General features: G+C 40.3%; 1 protein-coding gene across 2 annotated transcripts in view; it reads left to right on the top strand.

Moving 5' to 3' along the window:
* NOTCH2 (notch receptor 2) overlaps nucleotides 1-25049 on the top strand; it is a 169002-nt gene that overhangs the window by 39423 nt on the left and 104530 nt on the right. For both annotated transcript variants that reach the window (XM_056119102.1, XM_056119029.1), the window contains exon 2: nucleotides 15352-15433. In XM_056119102.1, coding sequence (XP_055975077.1) covers nucleotides 15352-15433 — 82 coding nt within the window. The remainder of the gene's footprint in view (nucleotides 1-15351; nucleotides 15434-25049) is intronic.

Raw genomic sequence — 25049 nt, 5'->3', positions numbered from 1 at the left:
AATGTGATTTGGAGATGACTGCTGGACTGGAGCCCTTACAGACTGGATTCCATGGGACGTCAAAGGACTGCGTGGCCGACCACCTATGAGATGTTCAGACTTCTTCGTCAAGATCCTGAACCATCGGTTTGAGACTCTTCGTGTTCCTAGAACGAGCAGACACCTTTGGGCTACACTAGCACGTGACAGGGACAAATGGAGACGTTGCTGGTGCCCCCTCGAGCAGCTCTATGAGTAACGCATGTCAGGTGATCAGGTAATCAAGTCATCAAGGGGTTGGAGAGAAAGTACATGGGGTAAGGTGCTTGCCTCATTCCCTGGTGCCTCCACTCCTGGAGCACCATCACGTTGACCCCTGGGCACTGCCAGGTATGGCCCTTAAAAATAGTTTTGTAGAATTCACCCTTGAAGCAGCCTCATTTGTTATTAGGAAGATTTTTTTGATGAAGTCTTATGATTGTCTATTTGATTGTTGGAATTTCGTTACTGACATTGGTTAGTTGGTTATTAGTTCAAGTGTTCTATGTCTTCCTGATTAAGTTTTAGAAGATTGTATAACTATAATATGTGTCCATTTCTCCTAGTTGTTCAGTTTGTAGAGTTATTCATAGAAGTCTCTTAGGAGCCTTCATATTTCCACAGTATCAGTTATATCTTCATTTCCTACATTTCTGATTATGAGAGTTTTATCCTACTTCTTTTGTGAGCCTACAAATGGGCTTATGAATTTTGTTTATCCAGAAATTTAACTCTTGGTCTTTCAATTGATCTCTTAAGTCATCTTTTGGGTTTCTGTTTATTTCTAACCCAGTTTTTCAAAATTATTTTCTTCTTTATGCTGGCTTTTGGTTTTCTTTTTTCCTTTTTTGAGTTAGACCTCTAGTGAGGTTAGAATGGTTTGTTTCAGACACTTGTTTAATGATGCAGCCTTTAAAATACTGCTGTTGTTGTATCCTATAGGATTTGGTAGCGGTCTCTTTGTTTTTATTATTCTCCAGGGAGTAATTTTTTTTTCGATATCTCTTTGTGGTTGCAGCCAACCCGACCAGCCCAGGTTCGATTCCTCCACCCCTCTCAGAGAGTCCAGCAAACTACTGAGAGTATCTCGCCCGCACAGCAAAGCCTGGCAAGCTACCCATGACGTATTCAATATGCCAAACACAATAACAAGTGTCACAATGGAGACGTTACTGGGCTCGCTCGAGCAAATTGATGAACAACGGGAGGACAGTGGACAGTGGACTGTGGATTCTCTTTTGATTTCTTCATTGACCTATGAGTTATTTAGAGCGTGCTGTTCAGTCTCCACCTCTTTGGGGTTTTACCTCTTTTATTATTGGTTTCTACTCTTACACACCTGTGGTCATAAAGATGTTTGGTGTGATTCCAGTCTTCACACACATTTGTAAGATTTCTTTTGTGATCCAATTGGTGATCTAATCTTTGAGAATGCTCCATGTGTATTTATTCATATTGAGGTGTGAGTTTCTTTATATACCTAATAAGTTAATCTCTTTGACTGCTTCTTTAATGCCGTTGCTTTCATATTAATTTTTCATCTGGATGATTTGTCCATTGTTGTAACATCCCTAGTAGTTATGGAGCTCCTGTCAATTTATCCCTTAAATGTGGTAATAATTATTTTGTATATTTTGGTGCCTGCTGGGTGCATTGTTGACTATAATATCTTCTAGCTAAATCGATTCCTTGGTTAATATATGGTGCTTATATTCCTCTCTTAAAACATTTTTCGCTGGTTTTTGGGCAATACCTAGTGCACAACGGTAGTCCTGAGATTAAGTGCTCAGAGATCGTCCGTGATAAGACCTTTGAGGAGCTGCTGTTGTTGGGTTCTCATTCTTCCTTTGTCTTTCTGAAAATCTTATCTTTGCTTTGGTTTTTTTTATGTAGGAGTACTGTTATTTATTCAGCCACTGATTAGCTGATTGAATTGGGCATGAACTCCACCTTTTTTTTTTCCATAATTTTATTTATTTTTTTCTTCTTATATTTATCTATTGAATAACTGTGGGAAAAGTTACAAAGCTTTCAGGTTTAAGTCTCAGTCATACAATGATCAAACACCTTTCTCTTCACCAGTATTCATTTTTCACCACCAAGAACCCCCATATACCCCCTTCCACCCCTCCCTATGCCTGTGAGGCAGATGATTTCTGCTTATCTTTTCTCTATATTGATTACATTCATTATTTCAACAAAAGATGCACCATTATTGTTCAAAATTTCCCCCCAACAATCAGAATTGCTGAAAAGGCATTGTGAAATACTTTGTTTTCTATAGCTGGTTATGAGAATCATATAATGATTTTAGATTTCTGCAAAGAGCCAGATAATTATGAGATTGGTTTCTGTGCTTGCTTCATTTTTTTTGTCTGTGAGTACTGTGGGGATTATATTATACTTTCTGCATCCAGAATCTTTTTGAGTATTTTCTTCTTTCTTAGGGTACAGGTATCAATTCATCATAATTTACACCAATTCTGTTGCACACTACCTCTCCTTTTATCTTGCATTATTGTCTCATAGTACTGTTTTTAATGGTATTATATTACTGTTTATCCCCTTGGTTAATATTCTGTGTTCTTATGTTTCTTATTTAAAAACTTTCAACATTGCTTTTAGAACAAGTCTGATAATTGTAAACTCTGTTAGCTTTTGCTTGCCTTAAAAAACCTTTATTTCTCCATCATATTCAGATAATTATATTGCTGGGTAAAATATCTGTTATTTATTTATTTTTTTGCTCTTTAGAGGAATAAATTTATTACTCTTCTCTCTTTTAGGGTTAGTGCTGAGAAATCTGATAAAACAAAAAAGACAAACATACCTTTTATTTTATTTATTTATTTTTGCTTTTTGGGTCACACCCAGTGATGCACAGGGGTTACTCCTGGCTCATGCACTCAGGAATTACTCCTGGTGGTGCTGGGGGACCATATGGGATGCTGGGAATCGAACCGGGGTCGGCCTCGTGCAAGGAAACGCCTCGCCCATTGTGCTATCATTCCAGCCCCTAAACATACCTTTTAATGTTACCTTTTTTCCCTCTAGAAGCCTTTAATATTTTTCTTTAATTGTTGACTTTGATAATTTAACAAGCATATGACCTGGCCTAGGTAGATTTGGATTAAACATGGATCTTTGCTTAGACTCTTGAACATCTGTGGTCAATTTTTTTTTTTTAATTCTTAGTTATTTCTCTGACGGTGATGTTTGTTCTGGCTTTGCCTTTTGGGACTCTCATAATTCTGATTCCACCCTACGAGTGGAGTCATATTTCTTACCGATTTTTTTTCTTTTTCTCCTAAATCTGGTTTCTCTTCCATTTAGGTCATTGCTATGATTTTATCTCTAATTTTTGAGAGTTTTCCTTTAGCTGTTTTTTGGTTTGGGGAACACACCCTGTGGTGCTCAGGGATTACTCTTATCTCTGCACTTGGGAGTCACTCCCAGTGGGCTCAGGAGATTTGGGGATCAAACCCGACTGGACTGCGTGCAAGGCAGTCGCTGTGCCCACTAGCCTGTCTAGCCCCTCTGAGAGTTTTTCTTCTTCCTGTTAGATTAAGCTGCCCTTAGTGTTTTCCTCATTACATGGCGTTTCTGTTTGGAAATTTAAAAACATCTTCTGTCACCAAAGAGGTGAGGAAGCCCTTGTGCGCATGAAACCAACCCCCAACCCCTTTAAGGAAAAATGCTTTTTTTCAGTTGCTTCTCTGTATGTATTGGAGTAATATTTTTTCTTTATCTTTTCCCCTTTTCTTTTTTTGGTTTGGTTTTGTTTTGTTTTGGGGCCACACCTGGCAGTACTCAGGGCTTGCTCCTGGTTCTTAGCTCAGGGATCTCTCCTGGAGGGCTCAGGGGACCATATGGGATGCCGAGGTTCTAACCTGGGCCAGCCACGTGCAAGGCAAGCTCCTTACCCACTGTTTGATCTCTCTGGGCTCTGCAGTGAACCTTGAATAAGAATTTCTGACCACTCTAGAACCAAGGTAAAGGGAATGTAACTTTTTCTTTTGGCAAATCAGGTGTTACTTTAAGTTAGAGGTTCCAGAACTTACTTTGCCTATCTCTCTGCTTTTCAGGAAGAATACGCAACTCAGCACACCTTTGAGAATCTGCTTTAACCGAACAATCAAAACTTCCCTCATTTGCTCCTAAGGTTTCTCTGCGTCTGTCATTTCAGTGTTCCCTGAGGCGGGATCCCTCAGTAGGAAAAATGCTGCAAGATTTTCTTTCTGTGTTTGAAATCACAAACATGGAAGTTTATGTGCATGGTCACTTGTATGCAATATTTTTGATCTTTGCTTTGTATTTCTTTGCTAAATCTAGTAACAAGTGGTTAAAAACCCAGTCCACTGTTGTCTAGTAGTGTGCTGGGCTATTTTTTGTAAGTGACTTTTACAACTCCGTAGTCTTGGAGTAGTCTTAAAGATAAATTCTTATTTGCACTCACAGTCAAGAACATGGGCAGTTGAACATTTTTTGGAGTTGGAGGACAGGGTTTTTTAAGAGGAACGACTGAACATTGAAATTTTAGCTCTTCATTTGACATCGTTAAGTACATATTACTTAGCTTGCTGTTGGGCCTAAATTACTTTCTTATGAATTGTTATTATATTGAAAGAAATCAGGCAAAAGAAGGGAGGAAATGAAAAAATCTGAGTAACAAAAAGTTTTGCCTATATTTACATTTTCTTCTTTGATTAATTTAGTAAAGGATATTACCTTTCTCTGTTCCAACATTTTGCCCCAGGCGTGTTCTCTGGAAATCGGAATGATATGCATTTACCATTTACCATTTCCAGATTTAGATGTTTTCCTCACAAGGCTGGTTTCTGTACTTATCTGGAATATTCTGGGCCTAAGCCCAGACTTAGACCTTTTGAACTCTTGGATTTAGACCATTCTCAGTCATGTGTGCAGGAATTTCCAGTTGAATATTGTCCACAGGTGAATGGGATTTATTTCTTTGGCCGAAGATGGTGAGCCGCCGGGACTCTGATAATAATGCAGGAATGACCTACAGGCTAGATCATAGCTTCTCTTGCACGTTCTAACTTTAGGACATGTGGCCGCACTTTCTAACAAACTCAGACCTCCTGTCACCCTACCACTGTGCACCGATCATGGTGTTTTCAGGGACTCAGTTCTCGTGATAGTCTTCATTGCCTCACACCAAGAGTTTAAGCAACAACAACAAACAAATCTGTGAGGAAGGAAGCCCTGAGGGAAGTCTAAAGCTGATCCCCGGATTTATCTCTTTTGGTTTTGGGTAGATCTTCATAATTTTTTATAATGTATAATAATCAGGTTTTTTCCATTTCTGTTTAAAATAGAATTTTGTCCCATACTCTTTTTTTTTTTTTTACGGTCTGTGTCTAAATCAGCAAACGATAGAAATTGTTCACACCATTTAAAAAGTGTGCTAGACACTTAAGCAGAAAAACACTTTGTTTCTTTTGGGCAGGTAACAAGAAGATGATAGGGATTTCTAAAATATTTTTCCAGCAATGGTACTTAAAATCATGTATTTAAAATTAAAACTTAAAAAAAAAAACTAAATGAAAAATGGTCTTTAGAAAACTTTAAAAGGAGCATTTGCCAAAAGCACAGGAAGTTGGTGACAGGGAGAATTTGTCTCAGATAACAGATCAGATAGAGATAATGGAACAGAACAGATAACAGAAGTATAAGACAATGAAGTAGCACCAGGGATTGGCCTTTTTGCACAAATATTATAACAGTTTGTAGTGAATAATTTAGTGTGTAGATATGACAAGGCCTTTTCTCTTCTGTTGAATTTTATTACACTCAAGTTCTGAACTTATTGGACATTCAAGAACTGTAACTTTTCTGGTCAGTGTCATCTTACAAAGGGTTAGATGACGGTAGCACTGCACTGTCAAATGAATTGGGGCTACATTGGATCAGATTGGTGCTTTTCCTTCTGTGGTTATGTATTAGTGAATCTACGTGTAGGGAAAAATGGTACTTTATAGTGAAAAATACAATTTTAACTATTTTTACTTGGATGTTTTTTCTTCTGCGTTTGAGTTTTATTTACTTATTTATTTATATTTTTTGGGGGGGCTCACCTGTGGATGCTCAGGGTTTACTCCTGTTTTTTTTTGTTTGTTTGTTTTTTGCTTTTGGGTTCACACCTGAGATGCTCAGGGTTACTCCTGGCAGTGCTCAGGGGACCATATGGGATGCTGGGAATCGAACCCGGGTCAGCCACGAGAAAGGCAAATGCCCTCCCCTTTGTGCTATCACTCTAGCCCCCTCAGGGTTTACTCCTCTGGATCTGCCCTCAGGAATTACTTCCGGTGGTACTTGATCATGTGGTATGCAGGGGATCAGACCCTCATAGATTGTGTGCAAGGCAAGTGTCCTGCCCACTGTACTCTGTCCCTGCATTTGACTTCTAGATGTGTGTTATTTTGGCTTCCATTCAGTTTGTTTAAGTAAATTCTTACCATAATACATTTAACTTAAGATGCATAGAGGAGAGTGTAACCTTCCTTTGTAGAAATTTTAAGGCATAAGTTTCCAAAATGTCTTAATAGTATGAACATTAGAAATGTATAATTCTACTTTCTCAACTTTTCATTCTTATGAAAGGCCAGTGATTCTGCAGTATTTTCATTTTAATTTTCTGCTCAAAAATAATACATTTGCACCCCTGAATCAGACTTATTCTACAGCTAGAAATTCCCCTCATTGAATATTATTTGTGTTTTAAGTACTGGCTGTGGTCTAGCCTCTGTACCGAGTTCCAGGTATACAAAGGTGAACCAGTCTTCAGTCATTGGCTTTAGGAATTTTCCCAGAGGTGAGGGACATGGGTAAGCCAACACTTAGAACACATCTGTCTGGGATGGAATAAGAGCACAGAGGAGAGTGATTGCAGCCAGTCTGTAGGTTCTTTGAGTTCATCTTTAAGTGGTAATACTTGGGGTTTGAAATAGGAGTAGAGGTTAGCCAGTTGGAGAGAGAGAAAGGAAATGGGAGAAGTATTTTCAGGCAGAGAAAGTACATGTGTGTGTAAGGCCACATCCTGACTTACAAGAATTTTTGATTTTTCCAAACCTTGCATTGTATATGGTAGAGCTAAATTCCTCGCCATTAATAAATTAAGAAGTAAAATTTACCTTGTAAGTAAAGTATTTCCTGCAGTCTTTAAAGAGCCTAGTAAATAGGAAAGTGCATAGTGCAGAGTCTATGTCAATATAGCCCAGCAAACATAGGGTTAAGGTTAGGGTTAGGGTTAGGGTTAGGGTTATGCAAGGCAGTGAATTCAGTCAATTCAAAATAGGACAAAATAGAAAAATTTGAACCAGGTATTCTAGTTACCAGGTATTCTAGTTATCCATTCCTGGAATGAATAGCTTTATAAGGAAACATTTATATTAGTACTATCAAAAATACCCTCTTTTAACTTCAGTTTTTATTGGTTATTCTTTCTCTAATCTGTGCACTCTTGGTTTTGAAAGGACGTACTATTTTGCTAGGCGCCCTGGCGTGTAAGTCTATTCTCAGCGAGTCTGGTATAGCATGTCTCAAGTGGGAAACACATTTTCCATTCGATGATATCTGTAAAGGTCATGGAAATCCTCAGAACACTATCAGGAAAATAAAATTGTTATTTCCCTTGTTACATTTATTTGTCTTTGAATCAAGACGAATTTCAAGGAGGAAGACAGATTCTTCTCCACTTTGTTTTTATTTAAATGTACCACTTGGGGTTTGAAGTTTCTGCACTTCTGTTTGTTTGGATTTTTTTTTTTCATGGCTCGATCCCAAAAAAACAGGATAAAAACTTAGTGAAAGCTTTGTTGTTTGAAATTGCAGGGTGCTATGAGAACTATTGCAAATCCTCAGGTTTCCCTCTCTGCCCTCAGTCCTCCAAGTTTTGATAATAGGGCAAGTAGTTATTTTGGAAAACTTGGTCCATTTTATTGAGCTGTTTCCAGACTTATGTGCCTGAAGCAACATTAGCCAATTATTGCCAGTACCAGGAGGGAAAGGAGGTGCAAACTCAGATTTCATCTCTCAAATGCTGCTACTTGTAATTTGCATAAACTTCACCAAGACACTGAAAGAGCCTGGTGTCTCTCCTTTCCTGTATTTTAGTAGCTCAGCCTTCAAAGCTTAAAAGTGTCCTTTAAGTAAGCAGTTCCATCAGTGTGTACAAAAAGAGACCACAGTGCAGTTAGAAGGTATGAAAGGCAGAGGACATGCAAAAAATTGTATGAGACAGAGGCTTATTCGAAGAGGCCTCAAAGCAAGAAGTTATGCCAATTTAAAACAATTACATGTTAATGCAACAAGTGAAACATATGAAGGCAGCTCAGATTACAAGGGCCGGGGTGCAGCCTTAACTACTCATGGCAGAGATTCCTAAAACAAAGGAGGCTTTTAAACCCTTCGTAGAGAGCTGGCATGATACTGAGAAGTCCTGGAAAACCTAGGTAAATGCCTAGAGGAAATTTTCAGGAAGATTACATCAAGTCTGGATACCTCGGGCGGGAGGGCTTGTCACGAAATACAAGCCCAGTGTCACTCAATACATTCCTGAGGCCGTGCAACTGGTTAAAATCAGTTAAAATTACCGGAGGCCACAATCGCAGCAGTTGTCCATTAAGAATTAGCAGAACTCCATTGAGGCCCAGTGACATTTTTGCTCAAATAGGATGTTTATTTCCCCCTTAATGAGTTACTTCTTATGCCTACAGTAATTTCTCTTCCCTAAGAACAGTGAGCGCTTCCCTCTCCGCCCTTTTAATAGTATCATTTCAGTATGTTTTTTATTGGATGGTTAGTGGTAGCATGGAGAAGCCTTACTCCATTTTCTGCAGTTACATAATAAACTCTTGAGGGTTTTTCTGTTCTTCCAAATATCTTGGTTTGTTTAAATTGAGGTTTGATTGCTAATAATACATTTCCCTAAAGTTACCATGTATCGTGTTATCAGTTACCCAAAATTTCAGTCCCTACTCTGCAAAGTTGGCCTTTTTTCTGAACTCGCGCATATCAGGCACTGCTATCTGCTTTTTTTAAAATGTACTAAGTTGTAGCACACAGACTGTAGTGGTAGGGAGTGAATGGTAGGGCTGGAGATCGAACACAGAGCCTGATCTCAACATCCCTTTTTCCCATCTTGAAACTGTATCGCCTCAAATGTACAGGAAAGAAGGAGTTTCTGTCTTTTAGGAACTGAATGGCTGGAGCGATAGCACAGCAGGTAGGGCGTTTGCCTTGCATGCAGCTGACTCGGCAGACCAGGGTTCGATTCCTCCGCCCCTCTTGGAGAGCCCGGCAAGCTACCGAGAGTATCTCGCCCACATGGCAAAGCCTGGCAAGCTCCCCGTGGCGTATTCGATATGCCAAACACAGTAACAACAAGTCTCACAATGGAGACGTTACTGGGCCCGCTCGAGCAAATCGATGATCAACGGGAGGACAGTGCTATGGTGAAAAAAGCAGAGGAAGTTAGAAGATCCTATAGAATTAAGTGTCAGCTTCTGAATTATGAGTCGGGCTTTTCCTGTGAGGACCAGAAGCAGCCAGGGGGATCTTTGCCACCACACGCACGTGACTGGGCCTTGGAGGAGCTGGTGTCATTTAGCTGGTAAAGGTGGGGGCACAGCAGTCGGAGGAAAGCTCAGTTCAGGGGGGACCCTTCCAAGCAAGCACTGCTTTCAGGCGATGGAGGGGGCCCTGGGTGCCCAGTTGAGTCTTGCGCTCCAGTGTGAATTTAGACTGGGGGAAGTAAGGAATGATTTGTCCTTGGAAGAAGATGTGTCAGGTCTGGTACTGTGGGAAGGTTCTGTGTGGACCTTTAAAATTTGAGGCGTGAGAGCCAGGCCGTCAGATAGCTGAGCAGGAACGGAAAGTCACAGCAGATCAGGAAGGGGGATTGGCACGCGGCAGGGGCTGCTTGTGGGAGGCTAGATGCATTGAGAATAAAATCCTCGCCTTCTGGAGGAAATTGGAAAATTAATTTCTCTATTGGCGTGGGCAACATCTGTAGAGCCCTAATGGAAAGCTCTCGTACCAGAAGGGACAAGAAGGGACAGACACAACTACTTCTTGTCAGCTCCCTGCACCCCGTCTGCCTGTATTTTTGTGTGGTCTGTGGCTGATGTCTAAATATCCTCGTGGTTCTGGGCAGGAAAATGCTCCCCATCCCAGATTTAGCATAGTTAAAAAGTAAACAATTTGAATAAAATATGATTACATTTTAAAAAACTTCTTTTTTTTTAATTGAGTCATCATGAGATAGAGTTACAAAGCTGATCATGGTTGGGTTTCAGTCAGTAGTGTTCCAGCACATCCCTCCACCAGTGGACATTTCCCACCACCAATCACCAATGTCCCCAGGTTCCCTCCAGCCTGCTGTCTATGGCATGGCAGCCACTTTCCTGCTCTCTCTCTCTCTCTCTCTCTCTCTCTCTGTGTCTCTCTCTCTCTCTCCCCCACTCCCTCCTTTTCTCCCCCCAACTCCCCTTGGGGGCATTCTGGTTTGCAGTAGAGGTACTGAGAGGTTCCTTTATCTGTTTCTGTCACAGTTTTTATCCAGAGTGATCATTTCCAAGTCTCTCTGTCAAGGTGCTCCCTTCTTTATCCCAAAGGCCCTTGTTTCTGCTGTTCTTGAGTATTGGTCTCATATTATGACAAAAGCCCTTTTCCTTAATGGAATACTTGACTAACTTCTCTTTAAAGAGAAATCAGGTTGTGGTGTTGTTTATATCAGCATAGGGGATAGCTCTTAGAGGCCTGTTCTAGTCACCCTCTTGAAACTCGAACCCTATCCATCAGCTCTTATGATTGTTTTGTATTCCATCAGTTACCACAAAAACTATTTTATTCATTCACTTATCATGTCTTTCCATAATATACAAAGATTCTAGGAGGTTAAGGACTTTTTTCTGTTCACTGTGATATCTGTGACATCAGGGCCTGTACCAGCTCACACAGTACGTGCTCTTTAAGTATGTTCTGGTTTGGGCTTCCCCGGGTCACTCCTGGCAGTATAGTCTGGCTGTTTGGGCTTAATAGCTCAGTGCTGAGATGGGGCTGTTAGGACCCTGCAGGGCTTAGAGGCTCATAGTACTTGGGGACTGAATTTAGGGCCTAGTGCATGCAGAGTATGTGATTTAGCCCATCGACTATTTCCTCAGCCCTTAAGTATATTCTTAAATATTCGAAGATGGGTCGCTGAACACAGCACACATAAGATGGGTGCAGAATTGAAGTTACCTTCCAGATTTTGGTCACGTGGCTGAGTGCTGGAGCTGTGAAAGTGAATTCACTGCTTTTACCTTTTTTTGAGGGAGGGAGTAAGGGACATACATCTACATCTACATATATGTAATATATGAGATTGATTTTAGTAAGCTAGTATTTATAGAGTAGCTTCTGCTGTTTAAAAATTTGGGGCAAGTTCACTCTATTTATGAGTGAACGGCTAGTTTTTCTGAGTCTGTGAAACAGTTTAAATATCAGTTTTCTACCGAAAGCATGACTGAGCATTTTTCTCTAATTCTACATATAGAAAGAATTGTTAGATTTAAATATTAAATTCGTAGAGCGTCTTTCAATTTTATTGTTAAATTTTATTGTTACATGGGGGGGGGAGTAAATTGAATTGTGAATTATGGCCTCTCTCAGTCTCACAGTCATTATTTTGAGTTCGCAAAACTTTGATTTCTTTTTGTGTGGCGTATCATTTCAGTATTCATTTAGAAATAGGCCCTGAGCAAAATCGCGTCTCAGATTTTATTTTTTCTCGTATTTATTTAAGCAGTATATTGTCGCATAGATCTTTGGAGACCTGTGGTCTTTATCTGTGCGATTTCTTCAAGGGACCATCATGCCTCGTCTAGTCCTGAATGCGGGTTCCTCGTTGCGGTAGCACCAGCGTCACCTGGGAACTCGTTAGGCCTTCAGCTCCACAGGCTCCATGGTAGCTCTGCTCACTTAGAAGCTAGGGGTGGGTTCAGACAAATATTCCAGACAACTCTCGCCTGATGCACACAAAAGCTTGAAAACTGGCTTAGTAAATGTTAAAGGTTCAAGGTAGCGTGACCCTCGAGATCCGTCAAACAGCGTTAATGATTAGCTCTGAAGCCCACCCCTTTCTCGGTCACGGCACCCGATTGGGTCTCCAGGGCAAGGCTGTGAAGTTCTTTACCAGATTGATTGCCACATATTGACTTTGTGTTGTTTGTATTTCTCTGAACCTGTCACTGTAATGATTTGCCAGGGTGTTCATTAGGAGCAAGCTCTCTTTTATTTATTTATTTTTTTGCACCACTGGACTTCGCAGCCACGGAAGTCTGGGTACCTTCTGCACTTCTGATAGATTCCTCTGGGCATCCCACTTGCCGTTTTGTATTTTTAACAGGGGAGACATAGGAAATACTGGGCCCCCAGGGACGTCCAGGAGCCCTTAGGTCATCCCAGTTTGGCTTCTAAGTAGGGAAATAGGACTTGTGTGAGGTTGGTGCTTTGCGTGCTGAAGGCAGGGTTCATCCCCACAGCCTGGCATCCGACTCCTGCTGGGGGAGCCCGAGCTGCAGCCGGGCCGTGCTTGCAGGGCATTCCTTTCCTACTGCGAAGTTTTCCTTTTTCAAGAAAAAAGAAAAGGCACATATAAAGGGGGTGGGTGGGGGGGAGCCAGGAAGTTCTCATTGGAACTAATAAAAGTGTCTAAAGGAAAAAAAAATCAGTTTGAGAACTTTGGTATGGAGGAAATAACCTGACATTAACTGTTTTAATTATAGTTGTCCTATTGGGCTTATCAGTGTGGGAAGAGGGAGCATTTGAGCCCTACAGGGAAGTGGGACAGGGACAACAAGATGACCCTCTTCCTGAATCTGCCTGTCAGGCTGCAGCCTATCAGCGCCTGCCTGAGCGCAGCAGATGTCCTGGAGGCGGGGCGGGGCCACGCTCAGTCGGAGACCTGGGTCTTGGTCCAGAGCTTCTGCAGTGGCGTGATGCCTCACCCGAGGGTCACTTCCCCTCCTTGGCCTTTACTTTCTGGTAGATGAGTCTAAGACCTAGGCTTGCCCATCCTGAGAAGAAAAATGCCAGATAGCGGGAAGGCTATCATTATAGGCAAGAACACTCTGGATCTGTTCTCCCTAGGGTCAAATCCTGTCTTAATTTGCTGATGTGGCCATGGACAGGTCTTGGTATGTTTTGCCCCTAGGAAGATTGAATTTGTCTATTGGAACAGATTGCAGCATTTAGCAAGTGCTATGTGTTAGCTATTGATGATGACGATGATGATGATAGATGAAATTTCTGTAAACGTGTTCTCAGATGATTCCATCACTTGATAATAGTGTTGGGAAAGCAGAGGAATAATAGTTCTGGGCTGGGAATATGGTAATGGTCATTGTTATTAGACTTGCTTAACATCCAACTTGTGTCTGGCCCTACCTCCCCTCCCACCCCCCACCCCCACCCCCCATTTTATAAAAGCTTAGTTTTAGTGAAAGGGCAGGTCTAGAATTTCTGTGTTTTTTTTATTATTATTATTTTTTTTTTATTAGTGAAGCATCACGAGGTACAGTAGACTTACAAACTTTCGTGCTTGGGTTTCAGCTATACAGTGATCGAGTACCCATTCTCCACCACCAGTGATCCCAGCAGCCCTCCCACCCCTCACCCCATCCCCCCACCCCGCCCCGCCTTTGTGGCAGGGCATTCCCTTTTGCTCTCTCTTTCCTTTAGGGTGTTGTGGTTTGCAATAGAGGTATGAGCGGCGATCATGTTTGGTCTATAGTCTACTTTCAGCACGCATCTTTCAACCCGAGTGATTCCTCCCAACATCCTTTACTTGGTGTTCCCTTCTCTATCTGAGCTGCCTTTTCCCCCAGCATGTGCTGCCGGCTTCCAAGCCTTGGAGCACGTCTAGAACTTCTGATGTTGAAACTTATTCATGAAATTGTATAGTTAGAGGAAGCAGAAATGTGGGACTTCTCAATTTTACTATCAGATACGTCGGCCACTTGAGATGAGACATCCTAACTAACATATGATAAAAGTTCATGAACGTCAACCTTATTTTTTATTGTTTGGCTGGACTTATGTCTTGCCTTTCCAGTTGCTATTAGGATTCCTGGTAAACTTTTCTGGTGATGAAAATTCTTAAGAGCCAGGCAGTCAAGGTATTGTAATTATCTGACATGTGAGTGGCAGATTTTAGTGTTGCTTTCTCTTTTCAGATAAAACTAATTCAAGTTTCTGCTACTACAGTTTATTTCTAAGATACCCTGTTTCGGGGAAACAAGGATTGTGGTAGTGGAATGCCATTTTGTTGTCTCCTAAAGGGACCAAAGCTCGAAAATGTAAAGATTATTGTTGCATCTAAATGTGTAAAATTAGCTTTCCGTTTCCTCTGATCCTTTCTTCTATATAGTCTTTGACTTGATCTCTTCTCCATCTTTGTTTCAGCAGCTTCATACTAGAGATAATGGCTTACTCTATGATATTGTTTCTCCGTTTTCCTGTTTCCTTGATATTGATATAAATCAAGCTCTCAAGTACACTTCTTGAGGGTGGTTCATGTTCAGGGGTTCTGGAGGCCACTTTTCGCTATTGTTGGCTGACCAGGGCAATTTGGTCGATGTTGGAATCTGATGATGTGTTTCTGCTTGGGACCGTGATGCTGTGTCCCAGGGTGCTGTGGACCATCAGGGCCATCTGGATGGTGCCTGCTCTTCGGGGCTGTATCCAGTGATACTTGGGGGCGAGGTGGTACCAGAATTACCAGAGTTGAGTGTGTTCAAGACATGTGCCATAGGTCCTGTACTAGCTCCTAAGCCATCAATTATAGTTTCTTGGGTGAATATTGTTAATGTTTCTGATTTCTTCTAAGTGGCCTGTTCTGAAACTTGGATCGAAGCCCCAAGTGTTTGATAATATCATGGATCTACACGTGATTCCTTCATTCACGGAAGAATCTGTATATTCTTCTAGCATATCTAAATCCCAAGGTGCTCATGGCATATCCTGGATGTTATAGCTTTGGTTTTATTTGTATCATTAGAATGCACTAGAGGCACAAGAGAATTAGGAACATCATTCAGGATCACTAAGCAGTTACTATGGAAGAAACTCTTGGAACGAGCTTCTTTCTGTGCTTCTATGAATGCTGAAGCCACAAAAAAAAAAAAGACAAAAACTGATGAAAACTTAAGGGAAATTCACAGCGAGTTGGATATGGGAATGAATGTTTATTGATTGGATAACATTTCTTTGGTATTGGGGGTTATCGTTGGTGACTTATTTTTCATCTGCTTTTGTCTTTATTTTTAGCACTGCAATGTCGGGATGGCTATGAGCCCTGTGTAAATGAAGGAATATGTGTCACCTTTCATAATGGCACAGGATACTGCAAGTAAGTGTTTTTCTTTTTTTCTTCTTCTTCATATATTTTGCTTTTCCTCAGTAGGACACTGGGCGAAATTTAGGTCACAACTCTATTTTTAATATTTCAATGAAATAGTTCTGGTTGTCTAACTTTTTGATTTTTTTGGGGGGGGGAGAGAGTAGGAATGGAAGAATATGATGTGAGTTAATCAGTTCATAAGAATTATTTTTTAAAAAATTATCTCTTATTAACCATGAGAAAGACTTCTCGGTGAATGCTTGCTTAATGTATATTGAGTACATTCTCTTGAAAATTTAAGGTTTAAGGTAAGGTTAATTCTCTAATTTTCTTGGTTTTAAGTAAAACCTAATGCATGGTAACTTTAATTATGCCCTTATGTATAATTGAGTATTGTAAGTATGTGGAACTGTTTTTCCTAGTTTGAAAAATCCAGTTCTGATTCTGAGAACTGAAGCTCCACACAAACATGCAGAAATGACAACTTCTGGGGAATAACAGCTCCGTGTGAATCGCACGGTATGAGGCCGAGGATGAGAATGAGCCCAGGGGAGAGGAAGGTAGCTTATGGCATTTCCTTCCTTTTTCTCTACTATCTAGTCTAGCTGTACTTTTTGTTTGAGGAAGCCTGTGAGATAATCTCAAAAATAGCTTCTCTAGGTTCCCTATTAATCATATTTTTTCTTCCATCTCAATTGAAAGTAGTTCTAATGTAGTAGAAGAAGAGTCGGTAAGATGAAAGTTATCATCTGGAATACTTAAATGGGGTGTATTTTTTTTTCGTTTGGTAGAGGTACTTGCTTGATAAGCATTAAAATCAATTTTTTTTGGTTACTGTAATTCACAACACTGTAAACAAAAGGGTTTCACGAAAGCAACATTCCACATAACCGCTCCCACCACTGATGTCAGTGTCTTGCCACCGATGTCTCAGGGGCTCCTCTCAGCCTGCCTCCCCCATCCCGCCATCCTCCCCCAACACCACACTGCAGTGGGCACTCAGGTGTAGATCAGTTCTTAGATTCTGTTGCACTTGACCTTCTATTATTGCCCTATTCTGCTTTTATATAGCCCACATGTTAGAACATTCTGTCTCTGTTCCCGCCCCTCTGGCTGGAGGCACTCAGCAGGACACTCTCCGGTTCCAGTCATGTAGTGGCCAATTATATGGTTTCTTCTTTCCTAACAGCTGAGCAGTATTCAGTTGTGTCTGTATACCATTGATAAACATCTTACGTGAACTTATCCAACATCATTTTTTTCTTCACTGGGCATTTCATTGACCATCATAAATACGGTCATGATATTTCCCCAGTGAAGCCTAGGATGTAGGCTCTTTTAGTGTCATAATAATTTTTCTATTACAAAACATTTTCTTCACTAATATTAAAATATTTTAATCTGTGATAACAAGAAAATGAAAACACATTGGATTTAAAGAAAGATAATATTAAAAATAAAAAATTTTATGTAACTAGTTATGGGCCAAACACTAGTTTTTCTAGGTGCAGATAACATTCTGTAAACTACGTTCTCCTCTAAAAATAGAAGCACAACTGTAAATAACGAGGGAGGAAACTTAGTACATTAGAATCTGGGTAATCCCTTTTTTGCATCTAGTGTTTTAGTTACCAGATTGATTTATTCTTGTTTTATCCTATTATTCAGTTCTCTTGTGGGGCTTAACCTGTCACATTATGGTCATTTGTTGGGATTTTCTGTCTCTAAATAGATTGTGAGGTTTTAGTCTTAAAACATTTTTATCTAGGTAATGCTTAGTACAGCATTTTGGTAAATGTTATGCAGCACCATATTTCTTTACCTAAAAGATGCTGAGTAAGTAGCATTATTCACATGTTTAAATATCTGTTCTGTTTTTCTTAAATAAGAAAACATCTGGTCCTCTGTTGAGAACTAGATTCTCTAGAACCTAGGATGGTTGTCTAAGTGCAGTAATACAGAGGAGGAATTAACTGTCATTTGGAAAGAATTTAATTTGGTAAGTTGCACATAGGAAGAATTTTAAATAGTTCAAAATTATGGCTTGTGTATTTGTGATCTCTCATGCGGAGCAAGGGTTTCTAGAGACCAGTCTGTGTATTTACCATGTTAGGAAGGAAACGAACTGGAGAACTACCAGTTTCCAACTTTTTGGCCAAGGCGAGAGAAGCAACATTGCTCCCAGTTTCTTGAAGAAGCATTAGGAGGGGACAGGCGACCCTCTGTGATTGATGGAGCTACAGAACTCTGACTTTTTGTTAACTGTTGATGGGGTGGGATGCTGGTAGATGGAGTGTTGAGTGAAGATAGATCAGATGCTCCTCACCTCAGTTCTTTCCTGAGTAAGGAGAGCAGTGGAACTAATGGGTGACTGAGACCATACTTCTGGAAGACCAGTAATGAACCTTGTGTGGAAGTTGAGTATTTCTCTACCCCAGTGAAAGCAGCATTAGTATTTTCAAGGCTGGTAAATGGACATAAAAATTTGAGAACGGTGTCAGGAAGGCTGAGTCAGCAGTCCTGACATGAGTACACGTCTCCACTGATTAAGCTGACTTTTAAGCAAAAGTAAAAACTATTCAGTGGACTTTTTAAAATTTTTAAATATTTTTTGGCCCATTTTCACTCAGATTGTTTTATTCCCTCCCCTCCGAAAGAAGGTAATCCAGCTTGTTTAGTAAATACTATTTTCATAGAAAGGTAAATGATTATTACTAGAACACTTAGGAGGTTTATAGAAATTACATCAGACATGCAGGGCATATGATTATCGTTTTATTCATGAGATTGCTCAGTGGATTAGGAAAAGAAAGTAGGAGCCAAATTCCTTGATGGGGGAGGGAGGGGGGTGTGGGAATGAGCGGAAAATGTTTGAAAGTAAAGGTATCTGTCTGTTTCCAGAGCACAATGCTACTGATTCAGCTAAAATATAATGGTTGTTTATAGAAGTTGCAGAAATCCATGATAAGATCCCACTGACAGATGAGGATAAGTACTTTTAAAGATTAGTTTTGTACACAACTCAGCTGCTTTTTCTCACTATTAGGAGTCTAAGTGCTGTGTCAGTCTGTGATCGTTGGGACGCCAGACAAGGAAAACCTGAGTAATCTTGCATGAAACTCAATTATTGTCCGTAAATAGTGTTGTCGGATCTAAACAAAGCCCCCTCACTACAGAGAGATAAGACATTTTATTCTCTCTCTTGCCCTGCTGTGAGGTGTAAATACATAATTAAGTTTGGATATCATTAATCACTTTCAAGTTATTTTGTCTCAGCTTTTAAATAGAAATCACTTAAAATCCCAGTTTGATTAAAAACCACGGGCAACCCAAGCTCACTGGTATGATGGCACTTGCTGAGGCTGTGACTTACAAAATTCACAATATGTGAGGAACGTTTTAAAATCTTGGCTGTCTTTTGGGTATGTGTCTAATCGGCTGCTTTTCTCTTGACTTTAGGGTACAGGAGCCTTTATTTCACTTTTATGGTGATTATCATTATTTGAATGACGTTGTAGGAATGAGTGATAAACTTTGGTCTAGAGGGAGTTACAGAACTAAAGGCTCACCTTAATCCCGTTGAAGCTTCTTACTACAGCCGGCCCATTTCTCCTTTGCTCTTAAGTCTGAGGGTGTGCGTTTTAGTTCAGGAATGTGGTTCTTACTCCCTAGAAATAACTTCTTCCATAGTTGTATGCACAGTATAAAGTGTTGACCTGATGTGAGTTTGAATGGCCTTTCAGCTCTCACTCTCCCTGGGTTCCTAAATACCTGTCTTCCTCCTTGTGCAGCATCAGGAGACTTAGAAGGATTTATTTTCATATTTCAGGGCTCCTCCTTCTGTGGGTCTGTCTTTTTTCAGGCTTTCTTCTTAGATTCTACCTATTTGGACAGTCCAAGACAACTTTGATTTCATCAGTCCAGTAAAACTAATTTTTTTTTCTCTCAGATGCTACATGAACAGGGGCATTCCTTCAGGAAAAAAGGCTGTATAAATTCAGATTTCCTAACCTTTGCTTTTCTTTTTTCCTTTTTTCCAAAAACAATTATAGTTTTGTAATATGGTTACAATGGTATTAATGATTTTAGTTCTGATGTACAACATTATTCTATCACCATGAAAATGCTTAAGTTCTCTATCATTATAGAATTATGATAGTTTATGTTATGTGTTTACACTAGTGTTGACTCTGTTTTTCTTTTTTCAAGGTGCATGTATTTCTTCTAGTTTCCGCCCTTTTGTGGGGGTAGGAGCATACCTGGTGATGCTCAGGGCTCCTGGCTCTTTGGGGCGGGGTGAGGATCACTCCTAGCAGGGCTCAGGGGATCATATAAGCCTCCAGGGTTTGAATTCTATGTTGGCTATGTGTTAGGCAACTTTTTAATTCTCCAGCCCTGCCTGCTTTTTTGCTTTTTGTTGTTGTTGCTTTTCAGTGCTTTTGATATTTTTTCCATAGTTTCAGTTACTGTAATCAAGACGTTGGTCTTATGCAATTTACTTTGCCATTATTTTTATTTGCTTACTTTGAGAAGTCGTTTTAATTTCATTTTAATTTTTTGGTTTTGGGGTCACTCTTGGCAGTGCTCAGGGATCATTTCTGGCTCTGTGTTCAGTCATTCCTCCTGGTATTTCTGAGAGGACCATTTGCAGAGCTGGGGATTAAACCCGGGTCACCAGCTTGCAGGGCGAACTCACAGAGATTTCCCTGTGCTGTCTCTCCAGCCCTTCCATTATTTGTACTTATTTTATCATTTTTACGGAGACACTGTGATTTACAATACTCTTAGTGTTAGTTATACTTTTCATGCATACATTGTTCCAAAGCCATGCCACTCACTAGAGTGCTCCTTTCCTCCACGAGGGTCCAAGCTCCTTCCATCCCCCGCCCCTTCCCCAGCGCTCACTTTCCCTTGGTCCCCAGGGAGGCTCAGTTTCCTAGATCATGTCTCAGGTTCATATGATTTTGGCCATTTATTATTCCCTTGCTGTGTTTCTTTATACGCAATTAATGGGAGAGACCCTGCTTTTTAAAATTAATGGTGGGGCTGGAGCGATAGCACAGTGGTTAGGGCGTTTGCCTCGCACACAGCTGATCCGGGTTCAATTCCTAGCATCCCATATGGTCCCCCAAACACCGCCAGGAGTAATTCCTGAGTGCATGAGCCAGGAGTAACCCCTGTGCATCGCCGGGTGTGACCCAAAAGGCAAAAAAAAAATAGTGAAGGTGGTGACATGTACACATATAGATTAATAAAGGTAGACTTCTGAAATTTCACAAAATCTTCACAAAAATACAGATCAATGATGAGCTGACAATTTTTTTTCAAAAAACTGTATGTCTGTCTCTCTTTTTAAAAAATATGTACATAATATAAAAATTAATAGTGTGCATGATTCTATGCTAATAAATTTTAAAATGTATATGAATAGATGAATTCTAAAAATGAGATTTATGAAGAGCGAGAAGAAGAGAATTAAAAACTATTAAAGGAGAGTTGAATAGGCATAAAGATATAAAAGTATTATTTCTTGATATATTACTTCATTTCACTTCTATTTCATTATATATTATATTTAATTATGTATTTTGTTGCATATTACATATAGTGCTTAAGTATCTGCATTAACAAGTAAAAGTTTTAATTAACAATCTCAATAGAGATTTAAAAATCACCTGAATAGACATAGAACTAACATTTAATATAAGTGAAACAAAAAGATCTTAATCTAACAGAGGGCAGCCACAAGCGCCCCCTGTGCAAACACCTTTACTCAAAGGCAAAGTGCTGAGGAATTTGTCTCGTCTCTTCAAGACGTCATGCTTCTTGCAAAACTGGTTTCAAGGCCCTGAATTTCCTAAACCGTTGCCTGTCCATGAAATGTGATATTATTTCTTCAACTCTGAAGGATAACCTAGCTAGCTAGAATATTCTTCGTGGGGTGTTCATTTTGTTGAGTTTTTTTTTCTTTTATTTTTTTCTCATTATGTCTCACCATTCTAATCGGCCTTATAGAGTCTTATTTGATTGATCAGCAGTGAATCTGATATTCCTTTTTTTGATCTTGATATTCTCTGTATACAGTGTTTCTTAGAATTTTCCTCTTTGGTCCTGTTGAATCAGGGTGCCTGCACTCCACTCCTTGACTCTGGAAAATTGTTCTCTGTGATTCCTTTGACTAGTAGTTATTTATCAAATTTGCCTTCCTGTTCCTCAGAGTCTCTGTTGATTCTTTTATTGTCCCTCTTGAACTCATTCCATAGTTTTCTCAGACCTTTTCACATCTTCTGTTGTTTTCTAGGGGTTTCCTGCATCTCATCTTTGCACTTATCATTCCTTTCCTCAGCTGCTGTTATTCTACTCAGACCCTCTATTGAGGTTTTTTTTTTGTTTTTGTTTTTGTTTTTTTTTTTGCTTTTTGGGTCACACCCAGCGATGCACAGTGGTTACTCCTGGCTCTTCACTCAGGAATTACACCCGGCAGTGCTCGGAGGACCATATGGGATGCTGGGAATCGAACCTGGGTCGGCCGTGTGCAAGAGCAAACGCCCTACCTGCTGTGCTATCGCTCCAGCCCCTGAGTTTTTTTTTTTTTAAATTGCCAACTATATGCTTTCTTTCTGTCACTTCTGAGTGTAGTATTCTCATTTCCAGTCTCATACCTTTTGTGCTTTGCTGATTACTTCCCCCGTTATTTCTTTGGGCTCCTTGAATGTCCTGAACTTGATGTCCTTAACGTCATTCCCTGAGAATGTGCAGAGCTGGATGGTGCAGGAGAGCCTCCTCTTCTTACCTTCGCTCTTTAAGCTTGGTGGATCTCTTTGCAGCTCCCCCCACAAGGCTTGCTGTGTTCCTGCATGCAGAGGGTGAAGCTTCATAGTTTGCCTCCCTGGGAGTCTCTGAGGGACTAGACCAGGTCTTGCTCTTTTCATTCCCTCCCTGTCAGAGGTCTAAGTCTGAGCAGGTGAGGCGATGGGTTGTGGCTGTGTGGTTCAGGGTAGAAGCATCGGCAGACAGAGTTAATGGTGTGAGGGGTGAATGTTGGCCCGGAAGGCTCGAGGAGTAAGCAGAGGGTCTCAGATGTGGGTGTGGACATGCTGGGATGGTGGAGGTTGGATTTGGAGGCGACCAGGACTCATCAGGGAGGGAGGGAGGGAAATCCACTTCTAGTTCCCAAAAAGGTCTCAGGAATGTCAGCTAGAAGGTTACCTCCCTTGGAGGGTTGAATGAGAAAGCAGAGGAGCCGAGATACGAAGGTGGGCTTGCAGGGATGCTGAGTGAGATGCTGGAGGTCTATTTTTTAATAATAAGCACTGTAATTATAAAGAAGTCTTTTGGAATTTTCTACGTACCATTGAGGAAGTAACTAGCACCCTAAGTCTTAAACCGTTTCTGTGGATTGAGATACCCTACTTTTTTGCCAAAGTACTTATCTAAAAATTACATTTGAACATGAATCATTATAAATACGAAATATTATTAAATGCAGCTTTGCGTTCTCATACAGCTTTGCATCACATTTTATCTGAAACTTCTCTGGTAGTTAAGATATAAATATATCTAGATATTAACAGTAAGTACTTTTCTTTCCAGAAGTAGGGAGTAATGTTGGTGGTCTCCGCCTGCCAAAGCTTTCCAAGAGAACTGGAGCCATTGCCGTCTTTGTCCTCCTGGATGTAGGCAGGAGAGAATCCCAGAAATTCAGAACTTTCTAGAGTCTGGTTTATTAAAGGGGCATGCATTTCGTGCTTCCCTGGAAATGCCTTTTTTTAGAAAATCATGGCTGAGTTAGTGTTTTCTCTTTACACTCACCTTCTTCCGAAGGCATTTGGTGCTGTTCAGTGGCAATGTCAGATCAAAGAAAGACACTGGAAAAAATATCAATTGTTAAATCACATTCTCTTTCTTTTCTGAAACTGAATCTGCCAGCCAGTTCCCTTCCAGTGACCGGCTTGTTTAACTGAACGTTCTGTGTAATGTTTTTGGCAGATGTAGCAGAAGCACGGACACTTCTTCTTAATTCTTTTCTCTTGACCTTGAAATGCAGAGTGGCATATTTTTGTTCACATTCTCAAATCTCTTACAGTGAAATCCTATTTTTAAAATAAGAGGTTTAGGGAGCCATTTATTCAGGAGATATTTATTGCATGCTCTTTCTATATGCCACATAGCAGGTTACAAGTCTGGTAGTAGCTTCTCTTAATTGATATACTTATTGGGTCATAAAATGTCACCAACTTATTAGGCTGGGCTTTGTCAAGAATTTCAGCATGAGTCTTACTGGAGTGTTGTAAAGTTAGCGCGTAGTAACTGACCGTAATGTGACCTTGAAGTCAAGAACTGGTAGTATAGGACTGGGGCTTATGTGAGGTGTGTGGTGAGGTGAGTGGGTAATCGCCTTCGAAAAGATCAATGATCATGGTAAGTCATATTTTAATATAATAGTTAAAATCATAATCACAGCAACATGATTAATGTCAGCATTTCAAATTGATGAGGTTTGCTGGTTTATTTATTTTGTCTTGGGCTCCAGGATGCTTCAGTCTAGCATTGATGACTGAGTAAAGACATCTGGAACATCCCTGTTAGGTGACATATGAAGAATTTAGACTTTTATATAATATAGAATTGAGCTTTGAGACCTCCTATCTATTGGCTATCGTATCTTCGCAAGTTAAAGGATACTAGTCTAGTTAATATTTATTGAGCACTTACTAAGTACCAGTTTCTGCTCATTTAACTCTACATACATTTGTTCTCAGATATGATCTATATATATGTATATATGTGTGTGTATGTATGTATGTACATACACATATATTTTCTTTACCAATGCTTATTTTACCAGTAGTTATAGGAAAACTCACAGAGGTTAAAAATAAATTGTGCAAAATTGCTCAACTGTTAAGTAGATGCCACTTAGGTGTGCTGGGGAAAATGTACTCAAAGGTTGCCTTATCAGTAAAATGTTACAGAAATGCCTATATTATGTTTTTACTTTTATTATTATGTTTTGCCACACCTGCTGGTGCTCAGGGCTTATTCCAGGCCCTACATTCAGGGACCTCTCCTGGCAGGGCCCGGGAGGGAGAGCATATTGGGTGCCAGGGCTCAGCTGTGTGCAAGGCACGCACCCTGCTATCTCTCCAGCTCCCCCACCCAAAATACCTATTTTAAAGTGGTATTTAAAGAGGAACCTTTCTTTAATTCTTAAAAAATTTAGGAACAGTGATTTGCAATCCTTTTAGCAATAGTTTCAGGTGTACTACAGCAACTCTTCACCAATGTCCTGAGGTTCCTTGTGCTACCTTACCTCCTCCTCCTCCTCCTTCTTCTCCTCCTCCTCCTCCTCCTCATCCTCATCTTCCTCATCGTTCTCCTTCTCGTCCTCCTCGTCGTTGTCCTCCTCCTCGTCCTCGTCCTCATCCTCGTCCTCCTTGTCCTCCTTGTCCTCCTCCTCCTCCATCTTTTAAATAACTATGACAGTGTGAACACGACCTTCTGAAAAAGATGTTTAAAAACATTTGAAAATATATGAAAGACAGCTTGTAGAGTCAGGATTATGGCTTACAGTTTCTGGTTTTAAAGTAGAGGCAATAGCATTAGCTGGGGCTGGGCGGGCCAT

The sequence above is a fragment of the Sorex fumeus genome, unplaced genomic scaffold (genome assembly GCF_029834395.1).
Source record: "Sorex fumeus unplaced genomic scaffold, SorFum_2.1 ptg000001l, whole genome shotgun sequence".
In the NCBI taxonomy this organism is placed as follows: Eukaryota; Metazoa; Chordata; class Mammalia; order Eulipotyphla; family Soricidae; genus Sorex; species Sorex fumeus.
The sequence above is the reverse complement of the archived record's forward strand: the minus strand, read 5'-3'. Positions and strand labels throughout refer to the sequence as shown.